The following is a 21,900-nucleotide window of genomic DNA, read 5'->3' as shown; positions in this document are numbered from 1 at the left end:
TGCATGCAACTATGTTCTTACATTATTGGATGGAATTGAGGAGCAAAGACAGCTATCTATTATGGAGGCCAACTTCAGGAAATACTGAGAAAACATACCAGCAAATTGCTTGAGGCTAAAAGAATATATTGGAAATCCAGGTTCAAGATGAGGAGTGTTAGACTTGATGATGAAAATACTGATTTCTTTCATGCCATGGCCACACAAAGTTTCAGAAAAAATTGCATTGCCTCCATTCTCAGTGAAGATGGCATTTATTGTCAAAACCATGACCATAAGGCTGCAATTATTTGGCAATCATACAAGGACAGGCTGGGTAAATCCATCAATCCTACTATACTATTCAATCTGGATGAATTAATACAACATCATGACCTATCTGCACTTGGTGCTCCTGTTTACTGTGGATGAAATTGAAAAGGTTGCCAAATAATTCCCTACTGACAAAGCACCTGGCCCTGATGGTTTTAATGGTATGTTCTTAAAAAAATGCTGGAATATTATAAAACAAGATTTCTATACTATGATCTGGGATTTCTTTGAAGGAAATTGTGACATCCAGAGTATTAACACTTCCTACATTACCCTCATTCCAAAAGTTGCCAATCCAGAAAGTATGAATGATTTCAGACCAATCTCTCTGGTTAGCTTGCCTCTCAAACTTTTTACAAAGCTATTGGCAAACATGGCCTAAAATATCATTACATCTGTTATTCATCAAAACCAATATGGGTTCATTAAAGGCAGAAATATTCAAGACTGTTTGGGATATGCATTTGAATATCTTCATCTCTGTCATCAATAAAAAAACCCATTATCATCCTCAAACTTGATTTTGAAAAGGCATTTGATAAGATTGAATACAAGGCCATTGTTGCTATGCTTAAAGCCAAAGGTTTTGGACCAAGGTGGATTAATTGGGTATCCAAAATTCTTAACTCTGCTTATTCTGCTGTATTACTCAATGGAGTTGCAGGGAAAAAAATTATGTGCAAAAGAGGAGTCGGACAAGGAGATCCATATTCTCCCCTACTATTTGTTTTAGAGCTGACCTATTACAGTCAGTAATAAATGCTGCTTGGGCTAATGGGGAATTAACACTACCTATTAATCATACATATGGACAAGATTATCCAATCATTCAGTATGCTGATGACACTCTTATGATTATGCCAGCTGATGTTGACCAAATAATTCATCTCAAATATCTATTAAACCTATTCAGCCTCTCAACTGGTCTTTTTGTGAACTACAGCAAATCTTCCATGATCCCCATCAATATTGACTAGCAGACTATATCTGATTTGGCTGACTCTTTTGGATGTAAGGTTGAAAGTTTACCTTTCACATATCTTGGACTACCCCTTGGCACCACCAAACCATCTGCTCATGATCTTATCCCTGTTATCTCAAAAATTGACAAGAGGCTGTCTGGAATTGCCAGATTTATGAACCATTCTGGTAGGCTAACATATGTTAACTCAGTTTTTGCTTCCATGCCCATATTTGCTATGTGCTCCCTTAAAGTACACTGCACCATCCTGGATCATGTGGATAAATCTAGTAGGAATTTCTTATGGTATGGTAATGACATTAACAAAAGAGGAAAGTGCCTTGCCTACTGGGAAATGATATGTAAACCCAAAGACGAAGGAGGTTTGGGAGTGCTCAACCTCAGAATCCAGAATCAAGCTCTCCTTATTAAGCACTTGTATAAGTTGTTCAATAGGGCTGATATTCCCTGGGTTAATCTGGTCTGGAATGCCTACTATGATTCTAATGCAGCTCCAATTCCTGGTAATAAGAAAGGATCATTCTGGTGGAAGGATTGTCTGAAATTCTTGGATCTATTTAAATCTATGACCACCTATCAAGTCAAGTCTGGCAATACTGCTATGCTTTGGAATGATAACTGGGATGGCAATGTCATGAAAATTAAATTCCCTGAGTTATACTCTTTCACCCTCCAGGAACATATTTCCATTAAGACTGCCAAAAATATGGAAAACATATATGAGTTATATCAGCTTCCTTTATCAATTGTTGCACACCAACAACTTCACAGCTTGTCAGATCAATTTAACAATATTAGGGATCACAATGACAATGATAAGTGGATTTTCCAATGGGGCAACAGTACTCACATGACTAAGAAGATTTACAACTCTTTTATGGGACAACATGACACTACCGATCCCATTAAGTGGATCTGGAAAACCTGCTGCCTCCCCAGACATAAGTTTTTCTGCTGGTTGATGCTAAATGACAGAATTAACACATGTGAGCTGCTTACCAGAAAATCTTTTCATTTGGACTCCACTTCTTGTGTTTTATGCAATGATGAAGACATGGAGGACAGAACCCACCTACTATTCTCATGCACTTTCAGTCAAAACTTCTGGTGGAATATTGACATTGAATGGAACACTGATCTACACATTCATGACATGATCTATGATGGCAAGCTGAGATATAACATACCATTCTTCATGGAGATTGTGACTGTAGGATGCTGGAGTTTATGGAATCAGAGAAATGGAATGATATTTGAAAATATACCATGCTCCATTGCATCATGCAAGTTTGATTTGATCAACACTTTCAAGCTCACCATGTTGAGAGCAAGCCTAGCCTTAAGGATGGCATGTCATCCTGAATAGACAACATTTGAATAATTTTATATTTTTATCTTTTCATTTCTCTTTTTTTTCTATAACTCTATCACTCTGGTTGCTCTCCCAACAACCATTGTACTATGCACTTTTATCCATTATAATGAAAATGACACACAGTAGGGTTTTACCCTACTGTTTTATGGTCAAAAAAAGGAAGAAATCCGAAAATTTGCGACGCACCTCCGGACGCGCCACCTCCTGCACGCACGCGGCGACGCGGGAGGGAAAACTGTCGCTCGCTGGCTGCCGGCGCTCGCGCCCACCAGCGACGATTCGCCGGCTCGCCGCTCCCCAGCGCCCGCGACGAGCTGCGGGCTGCCGCGCTCCCGCTGCTGCCCGCGACGAGTCGCCGCGCCAGCGCACCCCCGCGACCTCCAGATCCAACCCCCGCAACAGTTAGAGTGAGTTCATTCCCTTTCCCTGCTGTATTCTTGATGCTTCCGTCGGGATCTAGTTGGTTAATGATTGTGCCATACTCCTTTCTGTTGGGAGTACATCTCTTGTTGCCACTAGCACTAGGTATAATTATGAAGGTACTGTCAGGATTCAGGAATGTGCAGTGTTGGTATTCTCAGATCATGTTACATCAGTTCAAGTTGTTGAGAGTTGACACCCAATTGAATAAATAATTGTCGACCATCTCAAACGCTACAGATATTAATCAGCTCATGCTGCTGCTCAGATCTGTCCATGATATTGTGATAATAGCATGCATCACTACTAAAATTGAGTATATTTTTATCAAAGGGTCCAGGTGTTCTGCCTCTTTGAGTTGTACACTTGTATTATGATGATCAATTGCATCATCCCCAATCCCCCCGCCCCTCCTGATTACTGATCTGTGCTTTCCATGCTTTTATCCAGTACATGGCCAACAAAACAGTTGTAGACAATTTGCTGCTTTTACAATTTAATATGCAATATTATTTATCAAAAAATGTGTTCCTGAAAACATGCATTTTTCACTCGTTTGGTTCTTCAACTATGATTAACCTCCGTCACTCCTCTATTGTATGCTAAACAGTTAGAGCCTTTGTTAAGTGGTACTCCATCCGTTCCATAATATAAGAACGTTTTTTACATTACACTAATGTGAAAAATGTTCTTATATTATGGGACGGAGGGAGTACTTATTATCAGTTTGTTTATGCACTGACGTTTTGATGCCACACTGATGTAAGTCCTCTACGGGTGTACCCACAGTTCATGCCCAAAGTAGTTGAATCTAACTGCTTAAATTTTTACACAACTGTGTGATGATCTGTATTTGTACTCCAGAACATATTTCTGTAGAATTTTGTTTATGGCATATGGCCTTTTGTGGGTTTAACTACCTCATGCAACAATCTGATAATTTGTCACCGAGTTTTGGTTTTGTAAATGTATTTGTCCTAATTCGTATCATGTATATGCTCGGTAAATCTTAATTTTGTCTCCTTAATCATGATTTTGAATAATCTGACTAGTCTGCCTTCGTTTACTGATGAATCTGGAATTTGTTGCTCTAGTGGACAAGTGGATTTGTTTTCTGATCTTTTTTTTGGTTTGTGTGTGTGTTTCAATTACGGTTTGCACCAGCGGATTTGACAGTGTGTTCTAGGTTATTGAATTGCTGCCATTTGGTAGATGAGATGTTATACGTAAGTAGTGTTCAGTCTTAACAAACGAATGTCAACTGTGTTGCATAACCAGCAAATTGTTGCATGTGTAATATTGTATTCCTTTTTAGTTTTATATATGCTAAACTATAATGTATTCTCGTTTAGTTGTTTATTTCTGTAGCTGTTTCTATTTACTTTTATACCTTGGTTGAGGTATAGTTAATTTGAATTGATTTTTACTAAGTTGTTCTGCTTAGTTTTTTTTTCAGTTCTGACTTGGTGTTTTTATCCTTGTCATTATTCCTGCTGAATTTCCTTCTATATTTACGATCTACTTCCTCTGTTCCAGTGTATAAGACCTCTTGGCTAGCTAGAGAAGCTAGCCAAAACATCTTATATTGTGGAGTATTTGACCACTGTATCTTTTTTATATGTAAAATGTTCCATGACAGGTTCCGCAACATCGGATCGACACATTGAAGAAATGGCAAAGGCATTCTACATTATAGTGGCTGCAGTCTTGCTATGCATCTTCTCTGCTGCAACGGTCTTGCTATGCCCCTTGTATGCTGCAACGTCCATGCCACATGCATCTTCTAAATCATACAAGGAGTACATCGTCTACATCCAGACGCCACCTCCAGAAGCTGATATCATGGACAACGGCGCGCGCAACAGCTGGTTCCAGTCTTTCCTCCCTAGCAACCTAACTGACTCGGGTAAACCATGCATGGTCACCACTTTCGATACCATAATTCACGACTTCGTCGCCTGGTTAACCGAGGCTGAGCTGGAGGTCATGTCCAAAAAGCCCGGTGTTAGCCGCTGGACCGAGGTTGAAATGATGGAACTGACCCAGGTTGGGATGAGGAATACACTGCAAGCAGGGTCGGGCTATGGGTGGTGATTGATAATTATAAGTTGACCCGGTTTCTAGCTAGGGTGGAGAGTAAAGGATTAAACGGGCTATAGTATTTCGATATCTAGCTTGCCTATGTCGTCTTAATGTCAATTTCACATATGAACTGAATCTGTGTTGAATTTTTAAAATCCCCTCTTGATGTGATGTCGGTTTGCGGAGCGGCAGGGATGTGGGTGGGTTGGCCAATGGGTCAACCACCAACCAGTGGATATGGATGTCAACGAACACTCAAAAGTTATCATGGGATGGGAATTCAACAGTGAATAAGCTAACGTTGATGAAAGAAACACTCAATTTTTTTGGACATATCGTGTCTAACATAATAACACAGAATGGAGAAACACTAGCGCATATCGACAAACACTCAAAGCTCCTCGACACACAAGATGCTAAGGACTAAGCAAGTCCACCCATGTTGTGCAACCATGGACAAACAGCTAGCTGAACCAAGGAACATCCATGGATACAGGCTCCGACGGTACATCACAGTTCGTCATCACAAGGCATACGTTGAACGTGTCGAACGCATCCGGTTTCCTAGAAAATTGATCGCCAGCTGGAACGAGTCGTTGGATCATTCAATTTGGATCGAATGTCTCCTCACTTCCATACTTTTGCTCCAAAGGAAGGCGGTCTCAGGAAAACTGGGGAGGAGCTAACCTCTCACATTCATCATCACGTACTGACTGTTGCACCAGCCGATTTGTCTGAGTCAAGCTATATAAGACGGAGTCGTCGCACCCAAACCCTAGCCCTCCCAGTTGTGTCCCAATTTTCCCAGCGCCGTGCCCGATTAGTCCCGGTCCATGAACGGTAGGCCAGCATGATGAGTACCCTCTAATCCAGGACACCGTAAGTAACCCCTAACCTAGTCTTCAAGCCGAGGATGTTGATCCGTCCCCCGATGTAGTGGTTCCTTCTTCGGTCTTCGCTTCATAGGTGAGTTCCAGACATCTCAGTTCCGAATAGATCTTTGGTCCGAGGTCCTTTATGCCAAAGTTAATTCCTTGCAGGCGAAGCATGCTCCTCCGAGGACCTTTACTGGTTTCTGGCAACTTGGGGGCCCCACACCTCAACATGTCCAATCAGGAGGGTCGTAAGAGGGCCTATGTTCCGCTTAGGGACATATTTTTTTCTATCTTCTTTCCTTGATTCGCGTACCTGCTCAAGGTAGGACGCCCGGGAAACATGCAGATTAATTACCAAGGACTCAATCATCCCACGGTGGCACGACTCATCACTATGCATATCTCTACTCTTAATGGAGCAGTTGGTAGGGTCCGCCGATCAATTTTCGTCCCACCATTTCGTCCGGTTTTTTTCGTCGGTTAACCTTCGTCACATCCCCGTTGCCACGCCTTCGTCCACCGGTTTACGAAAGAAAAAAAATAGCCCAGCCACCCCGCAGTCCCGCACGACCTTGCCTCCTCGATCCCACCTCGACATCCATCTCGCCGCCACCTCCTGCTCCGCCCCGCCGTGCGCCGCCCGCCGCCACCGTGCATGCGCCGCCGTCCTTCCTATCGACTCCGCTGTCCGAATCCCGCCGCCGCCCCGCCTGCGTCCCTCCCCAAACTTTGCATCATCCTCCGCGATCTAGATCTAGATCCCACCCCCCGCCCACCCCGCCCCATGGGGGGCTGCCACGCCAAGCCGCGCACCCGCCACGCTGACGGCGCCTCCCGCCGCCGCCCGCGTCGGCCACGCCGCCTCCACCCTCCTCCACGGCGCCCGCCACGCCGGCCTCCAAGAAGCACTGAACGACGTCCCCCTTCTTCCCCTTCTCCACGCCCAGCCCCAGCCCGGCGCACCACTTCTTCTCCTCCTCCTCGGCGGCCTCCCCAAAGGCCTCCTCCAAGTGAGTTCTTGCTTCCTGAATCCTGATGGTTTGCTTATCTAATCATTTATGCAGTATGCTTGCAATCTGTGCTTGTTCAGACGCCGCGGATCCCCACGGACGCCGCGGCAGGGCATGGTCGCGTTAATCGCATGGAGGGTCGAGTCGAGGAAAGCGACGACCTCGCAGGCATCGGGTCAAGCGGCTGGCCCTTCTTACGCGATGGCGCCGTTCTTTTCTTCCCCGACAGAGATTGGTGCCGCCATGGCCGCATCATGGATTTTGTCTGCGTGCCATCCGTGCCCCTCTGACGATGCCCTGCATCGCCACTGATTTGGGAGTCTGTTATTTTTTTTTGCGCTGGATCCTGATTTGGGCGGGATTTTTTTCCCAGGCATTGAGAGCGCGCTGGACAGCGGGAACTGTCGCGTCAAGGAGGACGCTATGGACGGTGGATCCTGGGCACTGCACGTTGCTGTCGGCCACGGGAGGATGCCATACCCTTTGGGCGCAACAAACTCTTGGCCATAGCCTCTTCCGCTTTTCACAACAAGTTAATTCTCTCTACACTAGCATTAGTACTATTCAGTAATCACCGCTCTAGGCTTCTGAATAAATTTTTATATGAGATCTAGCCGGTAACCGTGCAGGCTTTTGTCTAAAGTTTTTTCTTTTGCAATTTGGAAATATAGTAAGTTTGAATATCACATAAATGGTTGGCATCTAATTTTCCATCATGTTATTTACGCATAAGACTTGTATCTCCTTTCTACTGACTAATGGTGAATAGACTCCTTTTGTGAATTAAGAAAATTCAGAGATGATAATGATTGTAGCTTGCATTGCATGTACGGTGGTGTACCTCTTGAGTTGGAGAATATCTTAGAATTCATTGACTTGCAGCTATGGCAATGACCAACACAGTTTTTTCGTTTTCTTTTTCGTTCCCACGTTCTGGTTGGTGCTGGTGTAGATTTTCTTCTTCAATAAAATACATAGAAGCAAATCAGACTGGTAGCAAATATCATGCTACTTCACCAGAAATTATGTTTTCCAACTGAAATCATTTTTGTTTACTAGGCGCTAGCTATCCCTGACAACAAGGTAAGAGACATGTTGTTTCCAACTCACCCTTAGTTACAGTTGAGATACTTGCACAAAAGACGTCTGCAAATGTTTTATTTTCTTAACATTGTTTTATCATATGCTTTCATAATTTCATCAGGAAAGAGATGCATATGAGAGGAAGAGAGCCTCCCCCAAGCTCCGTCTAGGCGATACATGGGAAATTTGGAAATTTGGAAACTATCAAGGAGATGTCGAATGATGAATATACTCAGATACTGAGACACATTCTAAAACGTGTTTACGCAGGTTAGTCCTGATCATCCTTATTTTTAAACCCGAAACATTCTTTATTATTGCCGGGTTCTCTATAATCCCATGTTTGCGAAGTCAATTGCTTAGTTTGATTGAGTGTACTTAAGTTAATGCGCATGTTTACTTTTCTAGATCATATATTAATTGGTTGGACTCTTCATGTACACTAAATTTGAAACTCATTATGAATCGGAAGTCCTGATAGCTTGTGACATAATTGATGTATTTTATAAGTCATGCAATTTGTTGTTAGCAACATGTACCTGCAGATTTGGGGTAATTTCCATTTCAACATTGTTTTTGTTCTCAGACATTCTGGATCATACTAACATACTTCGGAGAGATGTCCCAGATTTATTTTTTTGAATTTCACTAATTTCTTTCCATGGCTTCGGATTCACCAGTGCGTTCGTTACTGCCATTTTGAGTTACTATTGGTGCCTATGATTTGGATCATTAACAGTTCAATTTGTTTAGGTGATGGGGCTGCTGCCAACTTGGGCCCGCTCAAGAACGGCGACTCTACAGGAGGGGGGTGGAGTCGCGGAAGCTCCTGTGCTATTGGGAGCGACGATTCCACAATGAGCCGGTCTTTCGTCACCGACGAGTTGGAGGATGTCCAAGCCCGGAAGTGTTCGTCACCACTGAGCCGCGGTAAGTAAGGAATTTTCCAGAGAGTGGTGGATGAATTTTTTTCTCCAAATGGTGGTGGATCTATGCATGTCTGTATTTTCATGGCCTTTTTGTGCTTGGTCCATCCATTTTACATTATAAATTGATTGTATCGGCTGCTGCAGCGATGATGGATTGTATTGTATCAAACCTTCTGGTTAACTGATGTCGGAGCCATGGAATAAATGCTAGCATCCAATCAGGATTTAAAAGCGAAAGCATGATCTTAGTTTAGTTATGTGCGTAAAAAAGCTCATGTACATATGTGACTTAAATATGTAGCTGCAGTCTCACACAAAGGAAGAGAGAAGATAAATTGATGTCAATGAATTGTGAATGGAAATAAAAACACCAGACTGAATTATGTACTCTTTTTTCCTAGCTTAAATTATTTATTGAGATTGTACTACACCCTGTTATTCTAATTTTATACACTTCTTTCTTGCCCAAAAATATATTAATTGGTTCTTAGCTTCCTAAAACTCAGGAATATTTTATCTTTCTCATACATTTTAATTCATTTTATGCAGGCTGAGATAATACTGACGCGATGTCCAGATTTGGATGTCTCATCTCTGAACATTTGAAACGCCGAGTACTCCATGAAAGCTTGCCTAGCCCTTTTGCGCAATATTATATCTTTGGACGTTTGCACTTCCGCGGCTCTAGACATGAGCTTCCTTATATGGTAAGAAAGTGCTGGTCGAGAGCTCCATTCAGCTTGTGGAAATAAATAATCTCCCATATTTATTAAATTTGCTTGCTTTGGCATGTCACTTTATCTATATTTGAAATAGAATATTCTTTGATATGTAATTTTAGGAAATAGTTGGTTTTCAATCTTTTTTGCTTGAGATTCAGAAGATCCAAAACTGCCTGATACAATGGCTACTCTAATCAATAAAATGAGTTACATATATATTCAGAAACTATGTTGATCAGGCTACTTATATGCATTGGAAAACCATTAGGTTCCTTGTTGCATTAACATTGACATCCACAGTTACTTCTCTGTACATATCTATAATGTAGATAAAATGTATATCCTCTAGCTCTCATGTGTTTTAGTCTCTCTTTTTTCTTTATGTTGTATCACCAATGATGAGAGAGAGAGGGGCCATGGAGAGGGAGAGAGAGAGGTCTAAATGATTGTAGCCGTACCAGTTTCATGTTTCCATGTATGACATTATACTAGATAGAAAACAGTAACTTTGTGTGGGTTGTTTATACTAAATACTTCTAACATAATAATTTACATGTATCAATTGTTTATGCCCATTATTTGCGTACACACTATACCATAGTATTTTAGTAGTGCACCCTATAAAAAAGCATCAATGCATATGATCCCTTATATCTCACTTCTTGCTTTACATGTGATTTTCTACCTTCAAAAGGTAACATGAGCACCTTGATTTCCTATCTGTTTAGACACATATTTCTTTCAGGGGTTATTTTTTAAACATCCACAACTCCTGCCTCTTACTTAATACACAACATTCCTAAAGCTTCCCAAAGATAGTACATGTTTAAAACAGTTTACGTCTTTTAGTTTTACAAGCTCCCTAAAACTAAACCTCTGTGGAATAGGTGTGCCTGCCTGCTTTAAAATGTGAGCTACTCATATAGATATTTTTTTCCTCATCATTCTTAAGTATTTCTTCTAATTTGATGTGAAATTTTGTGCATTCCCTTACTTAATACACAACTCCTGCCTCTTACTTAATACACAACATTCCTAAAGCTTCCCAAAGATAGTACATGTTTAAAACAGTTTACGTCTTTTAGTTTTACAAGCTCCCTAAAACTAAAACTCTGTGGAATAGGTGTGCCTGCCTGCTTTAAAATGTGAGCTATTCATATATATATTTTTTTCCTCATCATTCTTAAGTATTTCCTCTAAATTGATGTGAAATTTTGTGCATTCCCTTTTTTGTTCGTGCATTCCTTTTTTCAATTATCTTGGATCCTTGTCAGAATTGACCCATATTGTAGAATAGATATAAAAAGCCGGTTGACATTTATATACTATTCAATCAACCTTATCTTATTCTAAAGAATATGTGTGTCGGTTTTGATTGTTGTTTTATCTTCTCCTTTTTTAGCAAGTATCTAATGCATATACATGAGTTCATATTAATTATCTTATTCACATTCACATACTAATATATTCATGATATATTTTTTGCATTGTAGAGTGCTAGCGCGCTACATTGCAGAGAAAGCTTTGAGAAAATGCTTTGTTCGGATGATAGACAAGAATAATCAATCCTCATTCCAAGGTTAGATTTGTACTTCCTTCCCAATTCTTCTTTACAAAGGACCAATCCTCTTACTTTATCCATTCATGTTGTCTTAATTTGGTTCCTTCATAGAAAAACATTTTCTCATTTCAATCTTTCTTCATTTGGTATGAGTATGGCACATGCTCTTAAATTTTTTTTGACTATTCTTGGTTGATTAATGGTTGGTGTATTGCCTTCCACTTTGGATTATTCTCAATCCTCTTGCTTAGGCTATGTGTACCATTCTGTCACATGCCGCCATTGATCTGAGCAAAAATTAGTGTAGATGAACCGAGCTATTTTATTGTAAGTTGTGTACAGAACTTCATGGGAAAATAATCATGTAGTTAATGTTTTATGCCATATATATCCAGATAGGTGAATCCTCGCAAGTTGGTCCCAGTATCTAAATAGGATTGTGCCAACCTAGAGCCTTTTCAGATTGTAGCAACTCTGTTTGGGGTTTCCTTCTACCTAATCAAGGCTCATTCCAGTTTGCTTTGCCCTTATCTCCTTTTCTGTCATAAATTCTTCACCTATTCAAGAAGCTCATTTTTTGTTAGTTGGAACAACTAAAAAAAATCATATCATTCTTGTTGTGACTGATCAATAAAATGAAAGGTCCGCAAAGCGTGCACTCACAAAAGCCATGTACTGTAGGCCATGTGTGAATACCTTGAAAGCTTTTTCATTGAGGCCATAATTTCAAATTATACCATCCTTAAGAAACATTTACATTGGCGGTCTGAAGTTCTAAACTTTGATCTCTCTATTTGAATAGTTGTTATTATTTTGTCTGTAGGCCATGAGCAAAGAATCTGGAGAGTGCCTGACGTTCCTCAACTTTTCTTATGTTCCAAATTCACTATTAGTGTTGATCATCTTCAAAGAACATAAAACAGTATGGCAGGATTAAGATTATAATTTGTGCTCATATATTTTTTCAAAATTCACTGCTTAATTAATTTTGTTTTAGAAGATTGAGAGAAGAGTGTAAATACATATTAACGTCATATTGATTTAAGAGTTATAGCAACACACCTGCTTCTAACTATATATAAATATCTCTATATATTCGATAGCAATACAGGTGTAGTGGTAGTAATAATGGAGACATTGTACTAACTATCCGTCAACGAGCGAGTGTTTGAATTGTTGTTGATGTGCGTTGTACATGGGCTTGGCCACTTGGATCATGAGATGAGATCGACGGACTAAATGCTTGTTTATTTGTGTTGTTCTTAATTTAACTTTATGGCAGGTTGCGAGCCGGCTGCGCCATCAACGACGATGGCGAGTTTGGATTAGAAATGCGAAGATGAGAAGATAGTTGGAGAGGAAGAAGGTATAAAATCGACAATAGCGTCTGATGTGCGTGCGGATCCTAATGGTACATGTTTGACGCGATCGGTGCTAACCTAATAAGATATATGCGGTGGCGCGAGGTGGGGCGGCAATGAGGCGGTTGTGCTGCATGAGGCAGCCAAGTCCAAGGCTGCACCGGGGAGGCTCCTGTTGGGGTGACGCATGGGCGGCAGCCACCCCCAAGACCCTGTTAGCATAATGTCATAACGATATATTAATATTGATTGTTGTGCAAAGGAGAAGGTTATTGTTTGTAGTTATATTAGTTTATTTCCTCAATATACAATGACCTGGCTTATTCTGTGTCCAAGAGGAAGGAAAAATATATTTCTAGGTGTCATGTGACTTACCTTTTAAAAGGAATAATCTCATGCTATTCAGGCTTCACTATTTGCTTCACAGAACTATTGTAGCCATAAAAAGAAAGGCCATCATGGAGTATATATAACATCGTTTTTCTATTATTTCTCAACTCTATGTTCCTCAAATAAGAAGTCCTATTTTAGAAGCCGAGTTGATGAAATTTGTTCCATAAGATATATGCGGTAATTTGGGATGAACCCAAATATCTCCCTTTCCTTCAAAAAATTATCCCTGGAAATATCTGTTTTGAGTAAACATTTCTTTATCTTAGGCATGTTTCAACTGCTAACCAGGCCCGGTCACAATCACATGTTTAGTGCGTTGATTCTGCCAATGTCACAATATTGGAATAACCGACATGTGTGAGTCATCTATAATCTATGAGATGGCCAAATGGACAAGATTGTTTGGAGTTGAACAAGATTCTTAGTATAACTGTGCAAGGTAGGGGGGAGAAAACACGGATTGGTGGACAGTGGGAGGAAGGAAGCAAATTGTCACGTGGTGGCCGAGAAGATGGAGGAGAGGAAGGCGATAATGAGACACATTTGTCTACCACATGAGGCCGAGAAAATGGAGGAGAGGAAGGCGATAATGAGACACATTTGTCTACCACATGAGGCCGAGAAAATGGAGGAGAGGAAGGCAATAATGAGACACAATTGTCTACCACATGACGACCATGAAGTATCATCCCATGTGGATAGTCAATGACTCCAATGTCACACAACATTTTTCTTTGTAGACTTTGTTAGCACGTGGCAACGCATGGGCATTGAACTCAGATTCATTACCATGGTTTGATGGATCAGGAAATTTAGTAGCATTAATTGCAGTGATGAATATCATATATCCATAAACCTTTTTTTTGCAGCAGAACATGGTCATGATGAACAGGACAGATTTTTAAAATGCCCGTGGCAACGCACGGGCATTCTACTAGTAAAGCTAGAGTCAAGGTGAATCATCTTTTACCATTCCTTCATCTCCCTTGCCCCGGCGCAATCACCCCTTCCCTTTCCGATTCCAGAGCCTTAACCACAATGGCAAATATTTTCGGTGTTGGAAAACGTAGTAGAAAACAAAACAAAAATGTCTTGCGATCACGATTTGAGGAACACGGATTTGGATCAAATCAACCAACTTTGAGTTGCATTGAAAGAAGAGTTGGTGTAGATCGTTCTTGAAGTCCCTCGAACCGTCCACGACGATCCTTCAAACAAAAGACCGAAAGCACGACCTCTCTACAAATTGCAAGCGTACAAGCTTCATGATCCGGCAGCGCTTCGCCATCCAGAGCTAATCGGCACCGGGAAATTAAAGGAGGGAGAAGAGAACCTCATGTGGCTTCTCTGTTACGAGGATTAGGATCTAGTCTGATCAAATTGAACTAGAGAGGGGCGCAGAGGCAAAGGAACTTGTGTACCCTCTAGGGGGCGCCCCCTACCCACCATGATTTTTTCAAACTTCTACATCAAATTTTATGAAATAAAAGCATGTGTCCACTCCTTGGAGGGGCTATATATATATACATACATACAACTAACTAAAGAAATCCCCGTTGTGTCCTCAGACAGTAACCACCAACATATTGGAGGACAGCAACCGTGCGAGGAAGCAAAAAGACCAGCCCAGTGCACCCCTGTTCTCTTCAGATTGCTGATTCCATTGCAAGCAAACTGTAACGGAGGATGCGCTAATTTTCGTGCTCAATTCTAATACGCCCAACATATTGGGGGAGGAGGGAGTACTTAATAAATAATATAAAAGGGCATACTCGATTAATCACACAAATCCGAAAAGTAATCTTAAGTAGTATACTTAACACATAATTCCCCAACAGAAGGATATACTGTATGAAACTACGACAATTCAAGAGAAATCCGGCATAACGGAGGCGCTGAATAGAGGTTACACAGGCCTTAGCACATGATCTGATCACTGGCACACCATTCCTTCTGAAACAATACATGCATCTAAGCTTAGCATGTAGTACTAACATAGTTCTCGTCAGAGCCGGTCCGATCGAATTTTGTGCTCATCTGCGACAATGGAAGAGAGGATGAAAATCAGCGACGACATTGCCACCAAATCACGAAGAAACTCTCCAGTCCAGGCTCGATATCTCGAGAATAATAAAAACAGCCAGCGTACCTGGGACTTGGTTCAGCGCATCCTTGCGCAGCCGAATCATCTGTGCAATGAATTGCCTCGTGTGCTTCGTCGCAGGGCAGACTATCTGCTCCAGAATCTGCAGGGGATAACAACAGCAGCAGCAATAAGAAGCGCGGAACCCGGGCATTCAGAGCGACATGCGTTTGGGGAATAAAATAGAAGGCCTGGAGCGATCGAATGGCTTGTTTCATAACTAGATGTAGATATCTGTACGTACCTCGCATGGTTTGAACAGTAAACCCCTCGCCCAAACCTTCCGCTCCGGAAGAGACAGTTTCTGCTCAAACCTGCGGTAAGCAGCCTCTGCGTCGACGTCGGGGCTGTGCTTCGGTTTACCGTCTTCGAGCAGTACATCGTTCACGGCGTCTAGAGTGTCGACGAATAAGATGTGGCTGATCGCAGCCAAACCTCCGAGAGCGTCGAGATAATAACAGAGGGTTGCCGTGTTGGTCTTCCCATGGTAGACGTCCTCGGCGGTTTTCATGAAGGTGGAAGCATAGATCCGAACCATCTGTGTTTTGTGAAATCGTGAGTAATTCAATGCATATAGCAGAGGGAAAAAACAGAGTACAGAAATGACCCATCCTTAATCAAAATATAATGCTAAAGCATGCACTTTTGTAATACATTATTGAAAGTTCAAGGACCCCACAAGCAATTTACTCCTAGACACATAAAAACATTTCCTTATGGATACAAAAAAGATTAAGTACCTGCTCCGTTGTATTCACGGAAATTTCACTTGGCCGCTTGAGCCTGTAAGATGCACTATACTGAACGCACGAAAAATAGTTAACTGCGAGGACACAATGAAAGGAAAAAAAGGTACACACCAAGTAGTTATAAGAGAGTTGCGGAAAAATATGAAATTACCACGATATTTTTAGCCAAATCCAGAGCGTCACCAGCCTGGATGCACAGTTCCTGAGACAGGGCGGTTTCCACATGCTACAAGTTTCACCCAATTAACAAACAATCAGTGAAAGTTGCGTACACCTCTAGAGCCAGATCCTTAACTGTAGCACACACTAAGACATCTTTGCTTCTTTTCTAAAACATCAAGGAAGCTTCCAAAGGAGCAGATGTATAAAAACACAATTTTGTATTTAGATTAGCACCAAGTATCTTACGAAATAATCGCAGCCGTTCGTTGACAACGCCATAGTGCTGTGAATACATCTTTAAACCCAAAACCTAAATACTAACGATGAGTAATGTAATGATTCATCTGTGTTCCGACACACCAACCTCATTTATAACAACATGTCTGGTTTGCTATGATTCATCTGTGTTCCGACACACCAACCTTAATACAACCTCCGACCCATACTAAGTGTCGCAGTTTTGCACTAAGGTTGAACCAACCTCAGTTCAAAACTGCAACACTTATTTTGGATCGCAGGGAGTAGTATTTAGCTTCCAAAGTACTGTACCAGTTATCCCCTGACTCAATGTATAATAGCACAATTTTAAAAGTTAGATTAGCACTATGTATCTTAATAAACAATTGGAACTGTTCGTTGACAACACCAAAATGATGATAATACGTTTTTAAACCCAAAAACTAAATATTGATGATCAATAATGTAATGACTCATCAATGTCCGTGACCCACCAACCTCAGTTGAGGTGATATAAAATCAAGTTTTCTGTTGCTTCAACTTTCACTTTTTCTGTTTACATGGATTCCACACACATACTTGATATTATTTATAAGAAGGGAGGAAGACTGGAGTGGACAAATGTCATTATATATACTAGAAATCATAAGTAGTTCATTCAAAAGAAACATTAAGGCCCAAGATCAGATAAGCTAATCCAATGATCCACATGCAAGACAATTGGGTTCCTAATGATGTCAAGTGTTTCATATCTATAAATACGTTGTTGCGTAAATCAATCAAGAATTTTAAATCAAAGTGTTCATGCTAAAGTTTTACAGAAGTTAGGTCGGTTTAAAAAAAACACAGCAGCGGAATTTTTTCCCCAACTCATATACTTTTAGTCAATACTTAATATTGAGTTGGGAATGTAAAATCATTTTATTGAATTCCTATTGATACTTTTTTTCATTCCTTTGACAGATCTTTACACTATAGTTAGATGTTGCTTGCACATGTACTACTTGTATTCGACAAAAATAGGGTATCGGTATCACAAATGAAAGAAACAAAATGGCAATGCTTCTGGCTTATCTGCCCATAATACAAAGTTATTTTCTATAAACTAGAATCTGAAAGAACAGCTCCATAAATTTGATTGAACATGCAAGAAAGAAAACTACCAGAATGCACAAGAAAGAATATTTCCGTAAATTATAACAAACATGCAATAAAGATAACTAACCAAAATGCTTGGATTGGAAGAAATCATCTCCTGAATATACTTATATATTTTCCACTTCTCGTTGTAGAACATCTCATCAGTCTGATCCGTTGAAAAAGAACACATTAGTTCCATACTGAGATTATGAATCATTTCTATTAAATCTCAAAAGAACATTTGTTTTCTAACTTTCAGAAAGAGTTAATTATTCATAAAGTGGACTAGGTCACTAACAAGGATATAAATACATTTCTATCAATATTCAGGATACTAGCTTTGTTATATGTCGGAACTAGTGCTGACTATTGGTAAGTACTTGAAGAAGAGATAATGATGGACATGCTAACTCCTAGATCCTGTTGTAACTAGGAGATAACTTACCTAGTTTGGTAGGAGGTCGACTCATAGCACATCATACCAAAGAGCAAAGATTGAAGACTTGTTTCCCAAGAAGATATCTCTAGATAAGGGCTCGACCCCTGCCGAAGGCTAAAGCCATTCTCGCAAGACCTAGCTAATTTGTAGATGCAATATAATTCGTGTACTCTTTAAAACCCTCATATCAATATAAACTGGTGGTGGGACGCCATTACCCTTTTTGGGAGCCTGATCCTGGGTAAACACCGTGTCTTTGTTGTCCCCGACAACACCCCCTCAAGATCCTACCCCATCTCAACCCTCGTTCACAACACACAACACCATCATAATATCGGAGGAAATTCAACGTCGACACTGTCCATAATTACAGAAAAGGAACATGGTTGGGACTTCTCGAATAGATACCCCCCTTCACCCAAAGCTTTAGACTGGAAGCAAATAATGCTACAAGGATAAGATGATCAAATCATGACATGTACATTACCAGCTATTGTGATGTTTATGTACAAGTGCAGAAACCCTTGTACTCTCAAGCAATGTAAAGAAATGGGAAGTAGGAGGATCATTAGACTTCCTTAAGGCGGCATGAAGCTGCCGCAATCTTGTGTCTCAACAACACATGTTGTGCTATTAGTTTGTTCCGACATAATCTCATACAGCGGCGGTGCCAGCACCAAAAAGCTGTGGGTTCAAATGCACTAAACTCTTTAAAATGTCCTAGTTTTTTGCACAAATATTAATAGAAATAGGCTTGCAATCAAAAAAGCTGTGGGGTCAGCTGACCCCACAGCTTACACATGGAATCGCCACTGATCTCATATGCACAATCAATGGATAGATTGCTGATAGAAAGTTTTATTAATTTCCATCGTTCTTTAGTTGTTTAACCAACAAGGCAGAAATAAAAACTTATGATGCTCCTACTATGAACTTAAAAAGTCCGAGGCGCACCCACAATATATGTGCACACAACACTCACACCACTACATATGTGCGCATACCCTCTACACGCTGTGACTAGTATGAAATTTAACAACACCATTGTTGGATTGAATGATTGTTTGTGCTGCAAGATTTGATCACTTATAAAACGATAAAACAACATGCCTGCTGTCTGTGCATAAATTCAATCTACATGTCATTTCCCTTCAAATTATGGTACAGTATGTTAGCTTTGTGACCAAGACCGGAATTAAGTTCAATAAAATAGTAGCCAGATATATGAACTGAGCCACCATTGTTCAGTTGCCGAAGATAAATAACAAAAGCAGCTACATCCTAAAACAAAATTTAAATATGGGCAAACTAACCACATCTCTTTTTTTGTAAGGAAGACCCTTCTTTGCTGCATACTCCTCTTTGAACTTCTCGAGTTCTGCATAAATCTCTTCGGCGTTCACCATCTGCACCGAAGCAAACATAGAAATGTTATAAAGAAAAAGGAAAGAAACAGTACATAGAAACAATTTTGTGAAGTAAAACAATGATAACTTTAGACATCAGGAATTCAGGATCATCACAAACAACAAAATAAGCACTCATCTTTAGTAGCACCAAGGCACATTCACTCTACTTTGTGTGACAAAGGCCCAAAAGAAAAAACACAAGAGAAGGGAAACAATTATGTTACTTCATTATTTTCTACCATATTAAGAATTAATCTTGTTATATACCAAAGAGATGCAAGCATGGAAGAGCAAGAAGTCAATTTGAGTTTGATGCATTGCTTGTATGAAAGACAGTATGGCACAGTTCGGCTGTGATCTGTCTAGGTTGGTTAATGTAGCGGGTCGGTCCATGTAGCACCGTCCCTATAGCCTATATAAGAGGCACCCCAATATGTATTACCTCCGTCCCGAATTACTTGTCAAATCTAAGACAAATAATTCGGGACGGAGAGTAGAAAGAATGTAAGCTTGCCCTATTGACAAACCTACAGAGCTTCATACTACTCCTGTGCGCATGTGTGTCAGTGTGCGTGATCCTGGTGAGAGATCCTAGTGGTTCTAACATGCTATAGGCAGGGATTGAATCCCAGCAACTCTTGCCCCCTACTCATATCACACTGAAACTCCATTAAGTAGGGTAGCAGTAGTTTTAAAATGTTTAAATGTAGGATTAGATGGCCATTTAACACGATTAAGCTACTGAGTTGGTCTATTATAGAGAAGGAGAAAAGAACAGGGGAAGAAGTCCCAGTACATTACAAACAACGATCAAGCGACCCAAAAAACAGAGGAACCGGCCCAGGCCAGCACCAGACCACCAAAGTCGGGCAGCACAAAAGCAGCATTATAACTGAAGAACACTCCCCATTAACCTACTGGCTAAAGCTGGATGAAAAAATTTGGTGGAAAAAAGTTCCGGCAGTCGCTATTTCCTCTCTCAAGATTGCCCAAACCACCAAGATACAAGGCGATCTGGTATCACCTCACGCTGCCCTGAACGAAGGGAAGCACACAGACACAACTTGGGCAAAAGGGAAGGTTAGCCCACAGGAACATGTTGTTCCAGAAGAGGAGAACGATTCGACGGCACAACCCATGAACACAAAATTCAATCCTCGGGTAGGGCATGCACCAAGATTTTAACCTGTGTGATGTGATGTGGTTCTCCAGATTCCGCAAAAAAAAAAGTGATGTGGTTCTCCAGGAATTATGTATGCTAGCCGAATAAAGCAAGAACAAAAAAAATCTAGTATAGGAGCAGCTGAAATTTACTGTTAACTTGCGAAAGCGCAGTAGGAGGTTTCAATTAGAACTTGAATATTCCCTTAGGTCACAGCAGCAACCAATGTAGGAGTAGTAAAATTTCAGGAAAAACCCCCTCATGTCAGGTCCTGGCAGTACTAGTACTAGGTAAAGGGAGAAATTACGGCTAATTACTTAGCAGGACTCATTCACCTTGGGGTTTTCCTCCTCGTCGCCGCCGTCCCCCTCCGGGTCTGCGGGCGGGTCGGGCTGATCCGCGGCGCCCTTGCTGGCGCGTACCACGTGCTTGAGCGTCGGGCTGCCGCGCCGGCGCAGCGAGGGGACGGGCAGGGTCCAGCGCAGCGACGAGCTGCCAATGCTGCCGGCGACGGAGACGGACGGCGCCAGAGCGACGCGGGCGCAAGGTAGGAGGGCGGCCATGGACAGCTCTCCGGTGATCATGGACGGCCGGAGTCTCGCGGCCGCTGGGGTTTGGGGACCGACCTTAATGCCTCTGTTGTGTTTTGCGCTTCCTTTCTCGTGGACGCTGATTTTTCGTCAAGAGAAACAGAGGTACGGAGAAGGTGAAGTATGTTTTCCGAGGGAGATGCCCAAAAACGGACACGCCGACTACTGGTTTGGGCATGCCAAGGGCAGTGGCCCTCTGCTTCATGTCAGGGGCGATTCTACTGGGGGGCTTTAACAGGCTCAAGCCCCCCTCCAGCACTGTAAAATTTATTTCTACTACTAGTTTTAAGGCCCAGCTCAATTACTTGCAGGCCCAATCCAACACATATTTACATGACCCAGACAGCCCAGCCCGCCCTTCATTTTTTTCTAGATTCGCCACTGCTTCATGTCCTTGAAAGTAATGTTAATGGTCAGATTAATTTCTGCCCTTTCTTAGTTACCAATTTGCACCTCCCAATCCTAGCCGTCATTACAAACTAATTTGTGATCGTATGGTTAGAAGAACAATGGTATTCTCTACACACTAGAGCTCAAATCCTCGGCTTGACATTGGTGTTGGTATTTTCCTGAATTTATTCCAGGACTTTTGATGATATGTGTTTATTAGTAGGAGGCGACGTTCATGCATTCTTAGAGATGAGTGTGTGCGCGTTTGTCTGTACTAGGTAAATTAATGTATCATAGAGCCCTGCTGAGCATTTGTGTTCACACCACCTCATGCCACGCGCATCATCACTTAAAACCCTACAACTCTTTTGAAG

At 41.3% G+C, this 21,900-nt stretch overlaps 1 protein-coding gene and 1 long non-coding RNA gene across 2 annotated transcripts; one reads left to right on the top strand and one right to left on the bottom strand.

Moving 5' to 3' along the window:
• Window positions 1-6,873: 6,873 nt before the first annotated feature.
• Window positions 6,874-13,198, top strand: LOC119353379. Its single transcript, XR_005170397.1, has 7 exons — window positions 6,874-7,056; window positions 7,137-7,588; window positions 8,261-8,409; window positions 8,893-9,069; window positions 9,618-9,775; window positions 11,284-11,369; window positions 12,634-13,198. It is a non-coding gene; the product is annotated as an uncharacterized LOC119353379 (long non-coding RNA).
• Window positions 13,199-14,859: 1,661 nt separating this feature from the next.
• On the bottom strand, window positions 14,860-21,281 carry LOC119353378. Its single transcript, XM_037619992.1, has 8 exons — window positions 20,882-21,281; window positions 19,289-19,381; window positions 17,622-17,702; window positions 16,149-16,223; window positions 15,989-16,048; window positions 15,493-15,786; window positions 15,255-15,351; window positions 14,860-15,142 (listed from the first exon to the last, which is right to left on the bottom strand). Exons 1-8 carry the CDS (start codon window positions 21,128-21,130, stop codon window positions 15,111-15,113), a joined length of 981 nt encoding a protein of 326 aa, XP_037475889.1. The 5' UTR covers window positions 21,131-21,281; the 3' UTR covers window positions 14,860-15,110.
• Window positions 21,282-21,900: the final 619 nt, after the last annotated feature.

Source organism: Triticum dicoccoides, chromosome 2A, assembly GCF_002162155.2.
Source record: "Triticum dicoccoides isolate Atlit2015 ecotype Zavitan chromosome 2A, WEW_v2.0, whole genome shotgun sequence".
Lineage (NCBI taxonomy): Eukaryota > Viridiplantae > Streptophyta > Magnoliopsida > Poales > Poaceae > Triticum > Triticum dicoccoides.
This window is presented reverse-complemented; position numbering and strand designations above follow the sequence as displayed.